At 33.7% G+C, this 20,858-nt stretch overlaps 1 protein-coding gene across 1 annotated transcript; it reads right to left on the reverse strand.

The window, feature by feature from the left end:
• Positions 1-7,932: 7,932 nt before the first annotated feature.
• LOC112026638 (lysine--tRNA ligase, cytoplasmic) lies at positions 7,933-20,551 on the reverse strand. Its single transcript, XM_065764297.1, has 15 exons — positions 20,482-20,551; positions 18,191-18,259; positions 17,907-18,072; positions 17,727-17,820; positions 16,726-16,811; positions 15,718-15,842; positions 15,577-15,639; positions 10,629-10,754; positions 10,235-10,517; positions 10,025-10,121; positions 9,779-9,935; positions 8,900-9,043; positions 8,728-8,796; positions 8,494-8,637; positions 7,933-8,373 (listed from the first exon to the last, which is right to left on the reverse strand). Exons 2-15 carry the CDS (start codon positions 18,248-18,250, stop codon positions 8,152-8,154), a joined length of 1,836 nt encoding a protein of 611 aa, XP_065620369.1. The 5' UTR covers positions 18,251-18,259; positions 20,482-20,551; the 3' UTR covers positions 7,933-8,151.
• Between the last annotated feature and the right edge of the window lie 307 nt (positions 20,552-20,858).

Raw genomic sequence — 20,858 nt, forward strand, 5'->3', positions numbered from 1 at the left:
TATTGGTTTTCATATGCACTGACATCACTTTATTATTTATGGTTTACAACTTTTTTCGTGACTCTAGACTTATTAGTTCCTTTTTCCTTTCTTAATTACAAGGCACTGGGGGTCACTCGGTGCAAATGGCTACAAGCCAGATGTTCTTGATGCAATAGACCAAACATATAATAGATGATGTAGATGTCATTTCGTTATCAATTGGCGTAGACAGGTGCTTCTTTACATGATGATCCAGCTGCCATTGCTATATATATATATATATATAAAGAGTGATGATTTTGTTGGATCATTATTGAAGGACCCTTTGGTTTGAGAAGGGGCGTGGTGTTGCTGCAAAATTTAATGTTATGGAATAATATATGTCTTGCAAATGGCGTTACAATTATTGAACGTAATCTCTCTGTGGCGGAAATTTATCTTCACGCCAATTACCCTTTTGTTTCATGAATCTTGAATCAATGTGTCAAAGCTGAGTATCATTGTCTCTGAATTAATAACCATTCATATAACCATCACAAATCAATCAGCTCATATTATTGCTAAGTATAGAGTTTTGTAACTCAACTGGCAATTTTTAGTGTTGCCAAAAGAACTGTCTAGTGTTCAAATCCCTCACACCCATTATAATTATCAAATTTATAAATAAATAAAAAAACATAAAAATCTCATACTATTGCTAAGACAAGAAGAGTCACTTTAATAAAAGTTTTGGTGACGCATTTTTTATTTAAATGTTACCAACGAGACTAATTGCGTCACTACTACTCTATACAAAATTTTCAATAATTCGTGATGACAAAAACAAGATTTTTCAATCCTTGCATATTATTTTTATTAGAATAGTGTTTATTATGCAAGTTAAAAAATAATTAAAACTATGACTTGAAATCACAATTTTCATCAAAACTGTTTCAGTTATTTTTTAATGAGTGAAATAGCTTTTATTATTTCCACTTTATTGTTTCATGGAGACATATGGAGGCTGTCAAGATTAGCCGAATAGCAATTATTATGGCCCCATTAACATAGGTAATATAAAAGTGCATCAAGACATGCATGTGAAAGAGCAATCCATGACATAAATGAGTCAGCAAAAGTGGTTTTAAGAACAATTATGTAGAGTCTTGGCGGGAAAAAAAAAACACAATAACAAAAAGTAAAATCAAGATGGGTGTGCTTTTTTTGTTTTGGGTTGGCCCGTGGGGAGAGGGGGAAAGGTCAACCAACTTCATAACTTGTTTGTCTAAATATTGAAAAAGATGTGTTGGGTTCAGCATTTTTTCTAAACTTTTTTATCTTTTAACTTTTATATACAAATTTTTATAATCTCAAAATTTTTTTTATTTAAAATATAAGTATACTTTAACACACTTCCAACTAAAAATAATTAATAAAAATGCTGAATAAGTTGATATCAAATGCACACGATATCTAAACTATGATTGCTTAAAACTAACTAATATGTTTGAGAGTATTTTAATTTTTAGCTATTCCATGTGTTATGATTAGATCCGTTTTTTAAAGTTTCAAAGTAGAATAAAACTTTGTGGTTAAAAGGATGTGGTTCAAATGTCCTCTCAATTAACAGCCCTTTTGAGGTTTAATGGAAAGATGCAAATAACAATAGAATATGGAAAGCAAGTAATTAAGCCTTAAGTTATCAAGCTAATTTCCAAGTGAAGTCTAATGCCAGCATACTTTTAGAAACTTAGTCATTCATGATCACCCCAAATCTAGCAATCTGAAGCCTAAATAATCAAACTAAGCATTCAATTAAATTAAAGGTGCATATTAAACAGATACAAGCCTAAAGCTAACTTTCAAACTGGATTGAAGGTGCATTATTGATCAAATTGAGATAAACTTATATAAATAGGATTAAACTATAATTTACAAGGTTGCAAAGAAGCACTTACAAAGTATGTACAAGTCATAAAGCCTTATAAATTATAAGAGAATCTCTTAAGGAACTAAAATTACAATGATCTCTATGTAGAGTAAGTTTTCTAGATGTACGCCTGTCTTTTTCTTGAGAATGACCCCTCTATTTACACTTGAGGCTTGACGGTTATTTGCAATTGTTCATTCCACATATCTTTCTCTTGTTGGGCTTGAATGACACTTGTTGCAGAGTGATATACAACTTGTAAACTACCTTGGTGTCACTGGTCTTCTTTACATGCACCGATAAATATCATTGGAATTCTCATCTTTGCTCCCCATGTTTTTCTAGAATTCTTACAAATGTAATTCCCTTATTGTGCCACTTGTCAAGCGTCTAACAATTTAGGAAATTTTAAATTAATACCAACATGATCAATAACATGAACTGCGGTCATCATGAAGTTCAACTATGTTAAAAAAAAAAAAAAAAAAAAAAAAGATTATGATTCATTGTGTTTGAGGTGGATTGTCACTCAGGAAGCACTGTAGCACTGCTGTTGTTTTACTAGAAAGTAAGTGAGGAACAAATACATTTGGAGGGTATTGTTTCCTGTAAAAGTAATTAAGCATTAACGATCACAAAAATAGTACAGATAACAAATAGTTGCCATCACTTTGCATTATAGTATAGAGTAATTGACTCTTTAAATAATGCTGAATAGGATGTCACTCCATTATCACTGATATCCGGCCTAGCTGATCTCCTCGGCAATTTTGATGTTATTTTGTTTCTCTTGCGCCAGATTCCAAAATGGGGTTGGCATAAAACTTAGGAAAATATTATACTTATAATATTTTCACAACAAATTATAAGTGGTAAGATATTATTGGTTTTTATGGGTGGGCCAAAAGTAACTTAAATTGTAGATTCAAATTATAATTAATAAAGGTTCTCAAAAAAAAAAAAAAAAGAATTAATAACAACTTTCCACTTATAATATTGCATCTTTGGTACAATGACTACTTTGTAAACAAGGACACGTAACTTTCATTCTTATATATTACATTTTCTTCTTATAAGACAACTTTTGTTATAAATACACTCTTTTGTAAAGGAAGCAACAAATAATAAACCTTTAGCTTTCCTTTGTCCCTGCGTTTGTTGTAATTGAAGGGTGAAGATTATTAAAATATAGTGTATAGTTTTTATGATTTGAGTAGAATTTACAAGCTACTTAAGGGGGAAAAAAAAGAGAAAAAGAAAGAAAGAAAAAAAGGGAAAGTAGTATTTACAACTTACAAGTTAGGGAAAAAATTGTAATAATGCACTCACTAGTCACTACTCTGGTTATTAATTAGTATAAATATAAATTCTAAGCGTATTGTCTCACAGTAGCAGCATCAGAAGATATACCAAGCCCAACCCTTTTTCTCATAAGCGTAGCCATATATGGCAAGCACTTTTTAGTTTTTACAGAGAAAATTCATTGTGTTATTGCCCACCGAAATTAATTTTCCCTCGAAAAGTATGGGACTATATGGAATTCTTGTTATCATTTTCGCTTTAAATGGGAGAAAAGTATTTATGTACCAATGCAGTGTTCCATATACCCAACTCATTAGAATCAATTAAGGAAGTCACACCTGCATCGATCTTTAGGTAGCCTTTGATAAGGAGAAATCACCTTGGGACAGCTAGCTTTTGAGGTAACCATCTATCTTCCAAAAATAAATGATGTAACCATTACCCACCCTACATTTTCAATCCTTGCACAATTAATTCTCTGGAGCCCTCAATAATTTTCTGTGCATATAAATAATTTGGCCTCAAAGTGGCATCCAAAAAAGAAAAATTTGCGTAGTACTTTACTTTGAATACCCTATAGACCAATGAGCTAGATCATGAATAAAGGTCCATCCTTATTTAGCCAATAGGGCCTTGTTGTATAGACCTTTTTAAGTCTTTAAAGCCCATCCCACCATAAAACCTAGACAAACACACCTTTTCCCATGATAGCCAGCTGCTCTATTGCTCATCGGCCCTTTAAACCCATATAGTTCAGAGCCTGGAAATGTCATCTTTTTTTGATCTACTCACCGCAGAGGGCAGGCCAACATACTTGTTATGTTGTTTGATTGCATGTACACCGAGCTGTGTAAGCATTGATAGACATGGCAAAATTGCCGGGTCGGGTTAATTGGGTTGCGGGTCAAAACGGGTCATTTTTAGCTGGTTAAAAAAGTGTTCGGGTCAATCGGATTGTGGGTTGGGTCAGGTTGACCCATATTTTTCACATGAATTTTTTTCAATTATAAAGAAAACAATTTGTATTTGCCATTTGGAAAGTCATGCAACAAATTACTTAATGTAAAATGTATTACTTTGAATTCACCACTTATATAAAAAATGAATTCAATTAAACTTATTAATACTTGTTAAATAAATTTAAAATTTTACAGATCCTAACATTGCTAACTAAAACAAAATAACAAAAAGATAAGTAAAACAAATACACACAAGTTTTTTTTTTACACAATATCAACATCCCAAAATATAAAACAAAATTACAAATAACTTATTGGATAACTCATTTGACAAAGAAAAAAAACATAAAAGAAATTTACAATTTTGAAAATTAATTTTATAATCTATTATCAATTGTGGTTGGCACTCTATTTCAATTTGAGAATATACATTAAAGTTTGATTGTTTACTTATTTATACATGGTCTCTTGTGTGAATATCATATTATTGTTAAGCAATACACACTCTAGGAAATATCATAATTTATTTTGAAAAACTGTTTATTTTGGACATAAATTGTTAAAAAATAGATTTAAGCATTCATAATTTATGCTAATTTGATACTTTGACTTCACTATTTTCACATTTATGAATGTTTTTCACACATATCTACAATTTTAAATATAAGTTTTTGACTCTACTGTAACCAGATTATTTTGGCATGTATTTTGCTATTTGATATCTAAATTTTTTTACTTATTATAGAATGCTCAACCATTCATCTTTCAATTCAAATGCAGTTATGTAAATGTCTCAATTGTTTCCTTGAAACTCACAACAAACAATTAAACCAATGTTGTCTTAATTTTATTATTTTTTTTACCAAAAAAAAGTTTTAAAAAATAGTTCGGATTGGGTTGACTCGCAAAAAACATGGGTCAACCTGTTTTTCCTTTGAGTAAAAAAAAAGTTCGAGTCAGATATTTTTCAGGTCGGATCGGGTCGGGTTAGAAAATTCTGACCTGTTTTGCCATGTCTAAGCTTTGATATCCTCTTTCACTGTACTCAAGAACACTACAGCTAAAGAATAAAGAACGTTTTTTTTTTTTTTTTTTTTTTTTTGGGCGTTCACCTTATGTTCCTAAATCGAGATTTTTGTTGTTGAGTTCGAGACAAGTATTATATCTCTTTTAATAAGTCACGGGAACATTTGACATGTATCACGAAAGAAAAAAAAATACAAATATATGGGCAAGTAAAATTTAGGGTATTTGGTGGACTCAAGATAACTTTTGGAGTATGAAAATTAATTTTGCAAGAAATAGAGATGGGCAAAACATTCCAAGAATGTGTTATAGTATTATTATTAACTTTTTTTGCTAAATTATAAATTACACTCTTTAATTTTGACTAGTTTATTAATTTAATTCTTAAAATTTTATTTATTTTCATTTTAGTCTCTTAACTTTTTTTTTTTAAAATTTATTTGTTATGATCCTAGTGTCCCACGTGAATTAAGTATAAGTTTAACATGTGTTTATAAGTTCTTGGACATTCTTCCCTTGAGAGCCGATTTTCAACGGTGAGTTCTACTCATAAGTTTTTAACATTTGGTATATGTCCTTACCCTCATGGAAACAAATAGTAATAAATCAATATTAATCTCGAATAAATCAATTCTACTATAAATTATCCTCATTTTGTTCCAAATAGTAGTCTCTAATAAAAAAAAAAATAGTTCCATGAGTAAAAACTCTTGTCAGCATGAATCCTATCATATAACATGACAAATATTAATAATAATAAAACCAGTGCGGGCTGTGACTAGTTTCACTCTAAATTGAAACAAAGACTTAGGTTCTTATTTCTGACTCAATTACTGCTTGTTTTCATTGAAAGGATCTCTAATTGCGGAATTTGGTACCTAGCTCGATCACTCACGCGTTCTTAAATCATAAAATTGTGGTTTGGCACATAACAGTCCAAGAGTATGTGGCACTATGAAGTGTGAACTCAAATCTGGTGTCAAACAAATATGAGGGTGTTTAACATGCTTTAACACTCACAGCAGCGTTTTTTTATGACCCATTACCTGCAGAACAACCCATACCATATCATATCACAGCCTTACAGTCACATTAAAAGGCAAAACCTGTCCACAACAGCCAAAATACCAGAGGGGTCATGACCTCATGGGTTGAGAAATTTGAGATTATAAAATTATAGCGTGGCATTTGTCATCTTTAGCTGCAAATCCACGCTATACTTATGTCACAACTCGTGATTAGTGCATAAGTTGACACAAAATATTTAGGTATCAATTGTGAACTCACGTAAAAATGCTAAAATCTAATCACGAGTTCACACAAAAACAGGTGTGGATTTGATTGTGAAAATGGGTGTGTGAGTCTGTCTACAGGCAGACGGTGACTTTTTTTGCATATCTCAACATTTTCATCCACCGTCTTCTGGGTGGATGACTTTGAAAAATCTTTTCAAAATGTTGGGGTTATCATTGAGAGAAGTGTGGACCGAAGAAAACAAATAGAGAATTTGCAAATTAAACAATTCAAAGAATGGGGGTGGGGGAGTTTGGAACAGAAATGTCTTTAGGTTGTGCAGGGATCAAGATATTAGAAAAGAAATATTAGCTTTACCTGCCAAGCCGAGGGCAGTGTTTGCTCTATGCCCAAAGTTGGCCCGTGCTTTGGATTTTTGGGCCTGTACATGTTTCTAGCTAGTGTTGACAGAGATTGGATATAAATTAATACTTTAATAGTACTGGCAAGATGGCTAATTGGAACTTACCCTAGCCATTGATTTGGATTGGTTTTAACTTTAATGAACCACTATTTCTAATCTTATTAGATCACACGAAATGGGATGCTTTTTTTTTTCCATAGTTACTCCAATTGTAACAGGAACTACCGATGATAGAGATGAAAAAAAATGGAAAGAGTCTTTTTTTTTTTGGAAGTGAAAGAAAAAAGAAGCAGAAGAAGAAGAAGGAATTCCTAAGTCTTTATTTATTTATTTGTTAGTGACTTCTGACTAATTAGATTATTCATTTTATCTTCTAAGAATTGGGTAAATGGTAAAGTTGTAGGTTCAATTGTTCTAGTTCAACACCCATTAGATATATATATATATATATATAACTTATAATTAAAGACAAAAAAGTATTATAATTCTAACATTAGTTTTTAATAAAAATCCTTGAAAATCTACAATTAGGCTAAGCCTAATTAATGTTAGTACATAAATTAAGAAACAACAAATTGTTTTACTAATTTATACAAACTTGAATAATCATGAATTAAATTTTTATTTGAGGGCAAAGGAACCACCGTCTATAAATTTTAGGAACTTGGCTTATATCTAGCATATTGTATACTAAAGCATTAGACACCAAGTGGACAATACATGTGTTATAAAAATGGCCATATATTGCTTCCATATCTCATCTAGTGCACTAGATGGAAGCTTCACTCTTTCGTGAATTATTCACATCTTATTAACAATATAATTATGGAGATCCTAAGTGGCTAATTGTGTGCTATCTTTCACTTAAAATCATAAATGGCTAATTCTGGGTACTTTTAGGGCATTGGTTAACAATCAATTTTAGGAAAGTTTTGACACAACTTTTATGAGTAATAAAAAAAATTGTCAAAAATATTAATTGCTTTTTTTTTTCTCCATAAAAACTCTCTTTAAATGGATTATTAACCAATGTTCTAAGGAGATTTGTTAGCATTTCTCATCATAAATAAATACTAGTACCTATTAGGAAAAAAAAAAAAACTCAAACAAAAAAATGTGAAAGTTGACAATAATTAAACCAAAATCAGCTAGTAAACAACTGCCATCGCACTCAATGTCGAGTGATCCACCTTCCCTTATTAATTGCTTTCACAAAACAAGACTTCTTTCACACCCAAAAAAAAATCCATCAAGCAGTCATATAATCCTCTATCTCCATCTAAATCTCTCAAATTTGCTTTGCACATTAGTACTCATTAGCTCCACCACCATATCATTGTAATCATCATCAACAACAACAACAACAACGTCAGTGTTGGTGAAGACAGACTCCGAGGTGAGTAGCTTGAGCCAATCCTCACCAGCAAGGTCTCCTCGGCGACCGGTGTACTACGTGCAGATTCTAAAACAAGATCATAATTTTTGTTTATAGTTGAGCTTTCATCTAGAGGTTTCATGGCTGGGAAGAGAATAACCTCCTGTTACCAAATAGCATATGTTGAGAGCCCATTCAGAACAGAGTGCACACATACATGTATAAATGAGACAAATGCAAACAGGCACAGACCTGAGAGAGAGAGAGAAAGAGAGAAGAGAACCTTAATGTTTTGTGAATCAGTTAACAACATTGTTAGCCGATCAATACCCAATCCCCAACCACCTGTTGGAGGCAACGCATGCTCAAGAGCCTTACAGAAGGTTTCATCCAAAGCCATTGCTTCATCATCACCAGATTGCCGATCCTGCATGCAGACCACATATCATTCAGAAAAGTTCCAGAGGAATTTATTTAAGGATAAATCCATTGCACACTTCAAAACTGATGCGTGAACCTTGAGCTGCTCAGCAAATCGCTGGCGTTGTACCACAGGGTCATTCAATTCAGTGTATGCATTGCAGAGCTGAGCGGTTACAAAAAAATTAAGTCAGAATCATGAATTATAAAGCTGAAAATTAAATGAAACATAGAAAGAAAAAGAAAACAAGATATCCTGAAAAGCATACTTCAAGCTTGTTAATAAATAACTCAAAACGCTCGGTTAGGCCTTTCTTCGTTCTATGCCACTTTGCCAAAGGACTCATTAACTTAGGGTGGTTAATGATGAAAGCAGGATTTGTACAAGTCTCTTCCAAGAAGTGTCCTACAAGCTGGAGTAACAGAAAAAATATATATAACCAATTCTCATAAATTGTCTGAGCATGCAAGCAAGAATAGTCTACCTTAACACTAATGATGAAACAATTTAAATCTAAAATATTACATAAAAGAATTCAGTTGAAACATTCTACTAGACCTTGCTGGTTCACAACCCACCAAGCAAACAACAGAACTAAAAGATAAGGAACAAAATCAGATCAAGTCAGGAAACATCATTGTCAGAACAAAAGAAACTATACACTTTTTCTAATGCAAAATTACTTAATTATTGTAAAATATTGGGGACCCCATCATATTGTTCTTTTAATGGCATTTCCAATCAACCACTTTTTACTGTTCCCAACCTCCAATTATCTCTCCCACTGATAAATGCTACAATTTCTACTTTATCCAACTGTTACACCTTATCAGTGTAAGCAATCTTATTGAACCATTACTCCAAATAGCAGAGAGCCATCTAAAGAAAAACCAGTATTCCAGCAAGAGCTATCCAATCCATTGCTTTTCCTCCACAACACCCCCCCTCTTCTCACAAATAAAAAACCTAAGCCCTTGCTCATATGGTACCTAGCCTCTCATTCACCTCCTTAAGCATAAAGCTTAGAACCTTCGTCACAGATATTGTATCTACTTAGTACATAACACAGGATCACAATGCCAGTAACTACCTAATTTATGTTCAATAAAGTAATAAAAATAAAAAATAAAAAGGACAAAGAACTGACTTTGTCCAACAAACGCGCTGTTGTTTCAGGAGGGGCACATTTGATCTCATACTTTGTGCATGCATCTTTCAAATATTTGTTGGCCTCATCACTGGAAAAGTCCTTGGGAATATTGAGGTTCGCCATCTTCTCTAATTCTTCTATCATGTCAATCCTTCTGCCAGAGTTAAAACAACCAATTTCATAGATTTTCATATTCATGTTAATGTTATACAATTTGTGAGAGATACTATATAGATGACAAACCTGAAAGGTGGAGTGAAGTCAATCTCAATTGGATCCTCATCCAGCCCATTTGCATGATATTTAATTTTATATCCACCTGTAAGTTCCTTTACCATCCCTGTTACACATTACTGTGTCAGGAAAAATCCAAGTATTTTGGAGGATAAAAATAACTTCACTACCCAAGTGGAATGAAGCAGTTGTTTGCAACATGATCCAAATGACCCTTACCACTCAACATTGTCTCCGTGAGTTCCATCAAGCCATTGTAGTCAGCATAAGCCATATAGAACTCACAGGTGGTGAACTCAGGATTATGTGTCAAATCGATGCCCTCATTTCTGAACTGCTTTCCAATCTCATAAACACGGTCGAGTCCACCAACAACAAGCTGCTTAAGATAGAGCTCAGGTGCAATGCGCAAGAATAGCTTCACATTCAGGTCATTGTGATGGGTCACAAACGGACGGGCAGCTGCTCCACCAGGAATGACATTCATCATTGGTGTTTCAACCTGACAGTGAAAAGAACATAGAAGGTAATGAAAAGAAAGTCAAGTCAAGTGCCATATGTAGAAACCACCTGAATGAATTGAATAAATAAAAAATTAAGACAAACAACTAACCTCCTTGAAACCACGATTCTCAAGAAAGCGCCGAATATATCTAATGATCTGAAATCTTGTCTCAAAAATTTGTTGAACCTCCATATTCAACGTCAAATCTAAATAGCGTTGTCGATAACGAGTTTCCTAGCATTAAAGACAATAAAATAAAACACCAGAAAAGGAAAAGAAGAGAAGTGAAAACACAGTCCAAACTGAAAGAAAATAAAATAAATGGACCCATCTCACTTTTATCTGAATCAGGAAAAAATAATCCAATTCATCAGGTTCAAATCACCCCCGACAACATCAATAGCAACCAATAAGACGTAGATTAAAGGAATCGTTTAATTAAAAAAAAGGATTAAAGTGTTCCCAATTCAAAAGATGAACCTAACATTTATATGGATCACAAGGGCAGACTTATGACTACAATCTCCAAAATTTCTTGTGGACAATGACAGGAGTAGAGTGGCGCGTTTGAATTAACTAACTGGGTTTATAAATATAACATAGCATGTGTGCTGCAACAAAATCTTCTTGTAGTATGATTCACTTGTGCATAGTTCAACCATAAACCTACCCAAACTGATGTGAAACAAGATATGAAGCTCAACCATTATTGTCTGAAAGTTTTGTCGCATATTTTTGTATTTTTATTCAATTTAGTTTTTTTTATTAGTTTCTTATATTTAAAGTGTTTTTTTTATAAAGTAATAAAATTATATAAATCATAAAAAATGAATCACCCAAGTATACAGGAAATATACTAGGGTAAACTATCATTTACAAAAGTTACATAAATCTAATAAATCAACAATAGAAAATAAAGAAAGGTTTCTCATGGCTGATAACCAATCTAATAAAGTTCCGAAAAAGAACAACTTCAGATCAAGCATAGAACTTTTAGTGTCTTTAAAACTCCTGCTATTCTTTTCCCTCCAAAAGCAACACATCAGGCAATGGGGGATAACTATCCAAATATGACTGTTCCGATGATTACAAAACTGCCCTTGCCAGTAGGCTAAAAGCTCAACAACTCTCCAAACAAACCCAATATCATGGACCATAAGTCTGAAGCAATAGAGCAATGTAGCAAAAGGTGATCAACAGATTCACCATTGCATTTGCACATATAACACCAATCCGTAATCCTTACCTTCCTCAACCTTAAGTTGTCAATTGTCAAGATTTTACCCAAAGCAGCAGTCCATACAAAAAAGGCTACTCTCATTAGGGCCTTTGATCTCCAAATGATTTCCCAAGGGAAAGAATGATGGTGTTTGAAGGGGCACCCAGAAGTTGGTAATAAGGACCAATCTTGAAGCCACTTCTCTTGTCTAGTATCCATGAAGGTCGTCAAAGACTCCAACACCCAGTCTTATATTTAAAAAGTGTTGCTCGCAGCTTTCTAGCCATCCACTCATGGTGAATGCAGGGTTTACAACCCAAGGACTACCATAAAAGGTTCAGTGGTCTAGGGAGCCTTTATTTCTATCCTTCAGTAATTTTTAGGATTTTGTTTGTCAAAATTAGGTCCTGAAAGGAGACTGGGTTTCAGAATCAATTTTAAGATGGAACTATTAGCGGTTTTAGTTTTATTGAGCTTATAAATAGGCTGTGAATAGTACATGTGAAAAAAGAACTCACATTCTTCAATAAAATATTTTAGATGGCTATCTATTATTCTAATGTCTTCCAAAGTTTCCCCCTTTCAATTCAAGGACTTGCCACTTCTACCACATCACAAACCCAGGATAAAAATTAGGGCCCGTTTGGTAATGTTATTATAGTAATTTTGTTTGTATTTTTTAAAAGTACGTGTGAAAAAGTGTGAAAATACGTGTTATGCTATTTAAACATTGAAAACTGTTGTTGAAAATACACTACCGAAGAGCCCCTAGAGGACTAGAAATGTCATTCACAAATAGCATTAAACAGTAAAATGTGTAACTGTATTCGGGGTAAATAGTCTAAAAATGCATTGTGAAGAGCTTATTCTCTCTCTTCCTGCTCCTAGCTATATTCCAACCCAAATCTGCAACCATCCAAAAGCTTGTGAATGAAACTAGCAAATTTCTTTAATAAGCCATCTAGGATTAAATGACCCATACTGGTGGGCAGAAAAGCTTAGGTCCTTAGCCCATTATTAAGTAGGATGACAACCGCCCATCACACAAACTTGTGAAGAGAAAATGTCTGCATTCAAAGGTAAGAAACTAGAAAAATATTAGTGAAGGGTGGGAAGGTTTTTCTAAGTATTTGTCTTTTGTGGTGGGGGATGGTTCTAGTATTCTTTTTTGGCATGGTAAGTGGACTGCAGATAATTCTCTTAAAACTCTTTATCCTCAGTTATTTGTGTTCAGCCAATAAGGAAGCTTGTATTTCTGAAGTGTTAAGTCCTCCAATTGGTGATAATGATAAGAGTATGGAGTTCAAGATTTTATAGAGAATTTAATGATTGGGAGTTAGCAGCTTCCTATTCCCTTCTTCACTTCATTCAAACTTGGGTTCCTAAGGGTGGAGGTAATGACAGACTTTGTTGGCGTCTCAATGGAAGTGGGAAGCTAGGTTGCACAAAAACGCCATTTTTGGCGACATGTCGGCGTCGGACACGGATACCGGCATGACTCGCCGGACTCCAATGTCCAAGCTGTGTCGTTTTTTTTTTTTTGCTTCTCCGACACAGCGCTGACACGCCAACAGTGGGGAAAAAAATTCAAGATTTTGACAAATGGACAAATCCTTATCGTTGATTTTGTGATATACCCTTGAGTGAGAAGTGAGAAGTGAGAAATCTCAAATCAGAAACCCACACAGCCCAACCGTTGATTTCCCTCTGCCCGCTGCCCTCTGTCCCTCGCAGGCGCTACATCGGGCCGATCAGCGAGCTCCCTCTGTCCCTCTGTCCCTTCCTCTCTCTCTCTCTCTCTCTCTCTCTCGGCATGACAGGTCCAAGCTTCTCTTCTTTCTCTCTGTTTCGCGATTTCTTTTTTTTTTTCTTTCTTTTATCTGCTGACTGCTTTGGACCTTTGGTTTGGTGTACTGTGGCGTGTTATATTTATAACACCCAAAGTTTTTTTTTTTTTTAATCCCACTCACTGTGTTATACTTTATTGTGTGTATATATTTATTTATTTATTTATTTTGTTTCTTTACTCAGCCTTGCCTTATAAATTATAATGTTCATTATGTATTTAGTGTTTTTTGTTTTTGTGTGTCCTGCTATAGTTTTATTTATATATTAAAGTTAAATATTGTAGGTGATTTTACTAAAGTTTGTTTTTGTGATTTTTGTTTTTGTGTGTCCTGCTTATTTTCCTTTCATGTTTTTAGTTTGATGTTGAATGTAGCCTATTTAAACTTTTGGTTTGTACTCTAAACATTTTATGTTTATTGTTGTACTACTTTGGATGTTAGTTTACTTATTTGTAGTTCTTACATAATTTAAACTCTAGACATAAATGTATTTTATGTCTAAAAAATATGCTTAAATATAAAATTTAATTCATTATTTAATTGCCGTGTCCACACCGTGTCGTGTCCTTGTTTTTCAAAAATTGTCGTATCACCACGTCTGTGTTCGTGTCGGTGCATCATATGTGGGAACTTTGACGTTTGGTCTTTTTATCATAAGAGTTGAAATGTAACTCTTCCTACTTTCCCTTGGAAAGGCATTTGAAAAGTAAAGGTTCCTAAAAGGGTAGCATTCTTTATGTGGACAACTGCTCATGGCCAAATCCTAACTTTGGATAATCTAATGCTCCATGGTCGCACTTTGACAAATCGTTGTTGTATGTGTTGTTGTAATGAGGAATCTGTAGATCACCTACTGATTTCCTGTCCAGTTGCTCATTCTTTGTGGATGTATATGCTTCGGTTGTTTGGAATTGATTGGGTCATGCGTTCCGTTGCAGACTTATGGTTTTGTTGGTATCATTGGCTAGGAAAACATAATTCTAATATTTGGAATCCAGTTCCGGGCTGTTTAATGTGGAATATCTGGCGAAATCAGTGTTCTTTTGAGAATAATGGGAAATCATTGGCTCAGCTGTTAGATTTATGCCAACGGACCCTCTTTGACTGGTCTCAATGTTGGGGTCTCTCAGATTGTTCTACACTCATGGATTTTCTTGTATCTTAGAATAGCTTAGTATCTGTTTGTTTCTTTATTTCTCCTTTTTCTCTTAGTTCACTATTGTGAAGCTTGTGTATTTTTCTTGCTATTCATTTTTCAATAATATTTTTTCTTACCTATCATAAATAAAAGAAACTAGAAAAATATTCCTCAGCAATACAGGTCATGTAAGTCTCCTAGCTACTTGAATTCAAAATAATGCAACACCACAACTACGTAGAAAAGGATAATTTCTAATAAAAGAAAAAAATCAAAACCAAAAAAGCACTAAGTGGAATAATTCAAAACATAACCAGCTTTTAGAAATTGTGTAACGAGAGCTTTGTTACAAAACTTCAGCGCCTTTAAGCCTGCTAGTTCCTTTAGGCTTTCTCCAGAGGCCAACCGCGCGACAGTGTGAGCCCCAGGATATAAGCTTCAAATTACTTTCAAAGAAATGGTTTGAAAGATTCAGTTTATTAAGCCTAAAGAAACCTTGTTCAAAGAATCACATTTACCCAAAAAATTAATTCATTTACCATTTAGGTTCAAGCGAAACGGAACAGAAACTATTTCCGGCTGACAATTAAACTGATGTATTTCTCTGAATGGGTCCTTATAATATAAAGAAATAAATTATTATATAAAATAAAAACAACCAAAGATTACCACACAAGTATTCGGAACATATTATCACAAGCAAGGTTTGCAATTCATTTTCACTGAACTTCAGGATATTAATCTTCAGTACCAGATCATATGTACTTAAATTTTTATTTTGGGTGTGCTAAAGAATACAGTTTAAAACAGTGCAACAGGAATTCGGTTGAATTTTAGGATATTAATCAATACCTGGTCTTTCAAAACATATGTTTCAGGATTCCTGGGTCGTCCTGGGACCCAAGCCTCCTCTTTCTGCAACAATAAGAAAGTAATGAAGTCAGGATGAGACCATAACCAGCATTAAATCATTCAGGGAGAAACCATGTTCACCTTCAAATTGGCATTGTCAGACACAGAACCAGCCTTAGGCTTTTGCCTTGGCATCATATGGAGACAATGGGATAAGACTATAAACGACCTTGGAAAAATACTTAGCTCCCCCCTTTTAGATTTCCCTGAATTGAAAGAAAATGTGTTAAATTACCGATTCTCCTAGAAGCTAAAGCCATTAGAAAATGGTGAATTTAATTTGAACATAATTCTAACACTCCCTCTCACGCATGGGCCCAGCCTCCTTCTTAATAAGTGGGGCCCAACATGTGTGATTTTTCACATTTTAAATGGGAGTGAATTTAAATTACAAATTCTCCCAAAAGTTTAAACTGCTAGGAATTGGTGAATTTTATCATTTGACCATAATTCTAACAAAATGTAAGTCAACCAGGAAGTTTATAATTTAACGAAACAATGACTCAAAAACCTAAAACTCAACTTTGAAATTCAAAAAAAAAAAAAAAAAAATTATGCCTCTAGCTCAAATGGCACCTCATTCCCTTGTGAGAGCAAGGTTGGGAGTGAGTTTGTGAGTTCAAGACCCACTAAATCTGTATGTAATTATGAGTAAAAAAAATGTACATCTATATCACAAGACTGGACCCATTTCTAGAAAATTTCAACAATCACGCAGCATACTGATAATAAAAAAAAAAAAAAAAACCAATTATGCAACATAGAAAACTAAAACAGTTCACCAGAGAGAAAAAGACCAAAATGAAGCACCTATTTAAGGGAATTTTCAAGCGGTCTCTTTTAAATTTGTATTTTGAAGTTCTACCTACACTCTCCATAATTTTTTCCTTATGCCATAAAATTTTTAATTCATTATCAAACATCAAATGTGAGAGAGAGAGAGAGAGAGAGACCAAATTAAGTAATTAAACTGATGGTGATTTCTTCTGTAAACTCAACAGTGTCAACACAGTAAGGAGCAGATATATATATATATATATATAAGTCAAAAGGTGTTAGTAACTACCCAATTGTAGTAACATCACAAACCTGGAAACCCCTTGACACCAACAATATCACCACGCTTCACAGTTGAATGGAACGTAGAAAATTCTTCCTCCTCCATATCTGACTTGCTGCATCATGGAAATGAAGAATCTCTCAATCATTAAATTTGGTATCCATGCAGCAAAACTTAAAGGTGGTGCAATTTAGGGGGGACACCCAGCCAGGGGGTGGGGGTGGGGGTGGGGGGGTGATTGTCCATGAAACTAATTCATATCTGAACCAAAATTTCCCAAATAGTACCAAGTGGAAAGTCTCATTCATACATATTCATCATCTTGTTTATATAGGTCCTTTATAATTTTTTTTTTTTAAGCACAGTTGAGAAAACTAGGCAGTGGTACAGAAAGATGCGAATAAAGTAAAATGACCAACATCATTCTTTTTTCCAATCTACCTAAGCCTTCAACATACAACTAATCAGGCCTCACAAACATGAAATTAGCAATAATTTCAATAAAATAAAATAAAAAAACAACAAAGTTTCTCTTACAAGGAACTTGGGCAAAACATTGACATTCAACTAATTGATGAATCACTACCCAAAAATATTAACTTTTTAAGATAAGAAATTTGACATGAAATGCTGATAACAAGAAAATCCAAATTCCCAAACTAATCACTTATTCCACGATAGAAGATAACAGAGAGAGCAATTTGTGTCCATTCAAAGAAAGAGTCCAAAAGCAAAAACAAAGGCTCTTCTACTAATATGGAAAGATGCCAATGAGTTGCATCTCAAATTGCACCTCCACTTATAAGGGTAAGGTGGAGGAAGAAGTCATAGGTTCAAGACCCACATGGTTGCATGAATAACTTACAAAAAAAAAAAAAAAAAATTAATTAATTAATTAAAAAAAAAAATTAAAACTAATGGAAAGATAATTTTTCAAAGACATTGCATACCTAAAGAAAGAACAATACTAAAATCATAAGGAAAAATCAAATATGAATAAGGGAAAAGAAAAGATACAGTGATAAGATACCTAGCATCAGCCATAACTTGGACTTTAGCACCATCACCATGTAAATCATAAAAGAATAGCTTTGAAGAAGATGAACGTTTGCTCATGATACGCCCTTGCATAGGAAAGAAAATTAAAAAAAATTACCAAAAGAAACATGATAAATACTAACCAAATAAATAAAGGCCCTGATTTTAATACCAGCCAAATTTACAGTAACATCCTCAAGATGCTCCTCATTGCCTATGTTTTTATACTGCTCTACATAATCAGGGATAGACATTGTAACAGGGAAATAGTGAGGATATGGCTCTTCACCAGCTGCCCTCAGAGATTCAAGATGTTTCAGTCTATTTTCGAAGTATTGCTGGAGGAAAAACAAATGAGGAAGATTAAAAGCAGGAGATTGGAGTTATAATCAAGTGCTTTGTGGAAAAGATCCAGGAAAGAATGCTAACTATTGCAGGACAAGAATGGACTTATACCGTTGGATCCATATCTTCATCATCAGCTGCTGCAGATTTCTTGCTGCTGGAATCTGCCATAGAAGCAGCCTGGAACATAAACACAAGTTTATTCTTAATAAGATTTCAAAACAAGGTGGTAAGGTACCTTAGAGATAACAGCCAATAACACATCATACTCCATCATGTTCAACTCCACAACATGATGATCAATGTAGATTCATTCATATAGTAACATCAATACATTCCATGGTACCAACATTTAAAATTCTCTATATTAAAACGAGTAATCCAAGAAACCAGCACCTACAATTACTTCAGGATTTTTGAAATTTTTTTTTATCACAATTAGGAAAGAATGTGTCCTTTTTTAAAAATAATTAGATAGTTACAATGGGGGGAGAAGGGATTTGAACCCTAGATGTCTCAGTTGTAAATACCAAGAGATGTTAATTGAGCTACAAGACTATTGGCAGAAAAAAGAAGTCAAATATATGAAAAAACAACACTAATTACTATTTAAAATACTCCAAGTTCATCCTGACAAATTAAGACATGGCCACCTTGCATATGAAAATTTTTCATAATAAAAATTATTAGAGGTGGATTGTTTTTTAAGCCAATATATGAGATAAACATTTAGCCAATGAATCATAATAATTTGTTGCTCATTCTAATACTACAAGATATTCTTTTTCTCAAAATGAACAAGGGAACAATAACATCCCAACTCTTAAGTTCTATTTCATTGGCCTAAATTATAATAAGGTTAGATTAGAATAGGAAAATATATAGATATTTCACTATATAGTCAGCAAGAATGGAAGAGCACAAAGAATAAATAGAACTGCAGAAAATTAAATTCTGCGGTTCCACACAGATTTTCACGATCGAGATATGGAGGCAGGCAGCTTATTCTTTCTTTGATCATATTTATTCCAAGATGCCAAAGGGAGGGGGGTGATAGGATGACATGGAAATTATAAACAAGTGGTAATTTCGATATTCACTCCTAATATAATGCTACTAGTGGCAGAAATGCTCATTCTTTCCCTTGGAAGAGCATTTGGGGTGCTAAGGCCCCAAAGAGAGGGTGTCATTCTTTTTGTGGTAAGCAACATGGGATAAGATTCTTACTTTTGATAACCTAACCTAATCAAGAGGGGTTTGTCCCTAGTAAATTGGTGTGGTGTGCGTAGGTGTAATGGGGAAACAATGGATCATCTTTTGCTCCATTGCGTGCTTGCCTATGCTTTATGGAGTGAAGTGTTTATGATGTTTGGGATTCAGTGAGTGATGCTGGGGACAGTAGCATTTCTTTTAGTTGGATGGCGGAATAGGATTTGTAAACACTCCTCAAATGTATGGAATTTGGTTCCAGCGTGCTTGATGTGGCTAGAGTGGAAGAGAAACAAGATAGCCATATGTTTGAGGACGTTGAGAGACCTCTTGACCAATTGAAATCATTATTGATCCATACATTGTTTGATTAGTTTCGGGCATGTGGTTTTTCAGATTGTACTTCTATTTTTGAATTCCAACACTCTATTAGATCTTCTAATTCATCATCTTGTAATTTTTTAAGATACTTTGTTTTCATTATTGTGAAAGCCAAAGGAAATTTCCATCTTTGATAACAGGAAATTTATCACTTAGCCCCTCCCCCCCTTTGTTATAGATTAAAATGAAATGTTAGCATTCCATCAAATGTGAAAGCCAAAGTACCGTTGAGAAGCACATGGCATGATGATTGTATACTTCAGTCACATCCAAAGTGCAACTACATCATAACTTCTACAAATAATTGCTTTCTAGGTATTCAATTAACTTAATTTTTTACATATGCTTGATCGTTTGTTCATTTTCATTTTTTTTTAAGGCAAGCAATCACTTCAGGTCCCAATAAATATGAGACGTTTCATTTTGGTCATTCAAAAATTCAATTGTAAATTTTGTACCTGGACTTTTAATATCATTTCAATGTTGCCCTCACCATCATCTTACTCACAGAAAATGCTAACATGTCTAGTGGATTGCTAACATGTCATGCCTAAACATGACGTACCAGTGAGCCTAACGTAAGAAGCTGAGGTGTACAAAAAAAATGTTCACAGCAGCATCTGACCAAACACATCCATACATGAATGCCGGCATGTGAGATGCATCTTCCAAAGAAAAATTAAAATCCAAGAAAGCTTGGGTATATAGCCAAATTAACACAAAAAATGGGTACATGTTAGATTTCGAGAGTGAACTAAACCCTAAACCCTAAAACCCTAAACCCTAAACCATCTAGTCTGAATGTCAAGTACCTGTTTTGCCTTCTCCTCCTCTTTGCGCCGCCTTTCTTCTTCCTTTTGCCTATTCTTCAATTCCTTCTTGAGTGCACTGTAAACATTCCCCAAAATACAAAGGAATTAAAAACTCAAAACTGGTTTGATTTCTTCATTTATTGGTGGGGTAATTTATAAGCTTCAGAAAGCTATATTCATATCTTCCTCAACTTATCCTACATAGTAATAGTATTCTACTTGCACTATATTTTGAACAAAAATAATGCATAAGAATCAATAAAAATAAGAAGCTAAATATGTGCATAAATCACCAAAAATAATATTTTTAGAAGAATTTGGATGGCCACCAATAACAAAAGCAACACATACTGCTTTTGTATATAATTCTAGTCAAA

This window comes from Quercus suber, unplaced genomic scaffold (genome assembly GCF_002906115.3).
Source record: "Quercus suber isolate HL8 unplaced genomic scaffold, Cork oak 2.0 scaffold_549, whole genome shotgun sequence".
NCBI classification, from domain to species: domain Eukaryota; kingdom Viridiplantae; phylum Streptophyta; class Magnoliopsida; order Fagales; family Fagaceae; genus Quercus; species Quercus suber.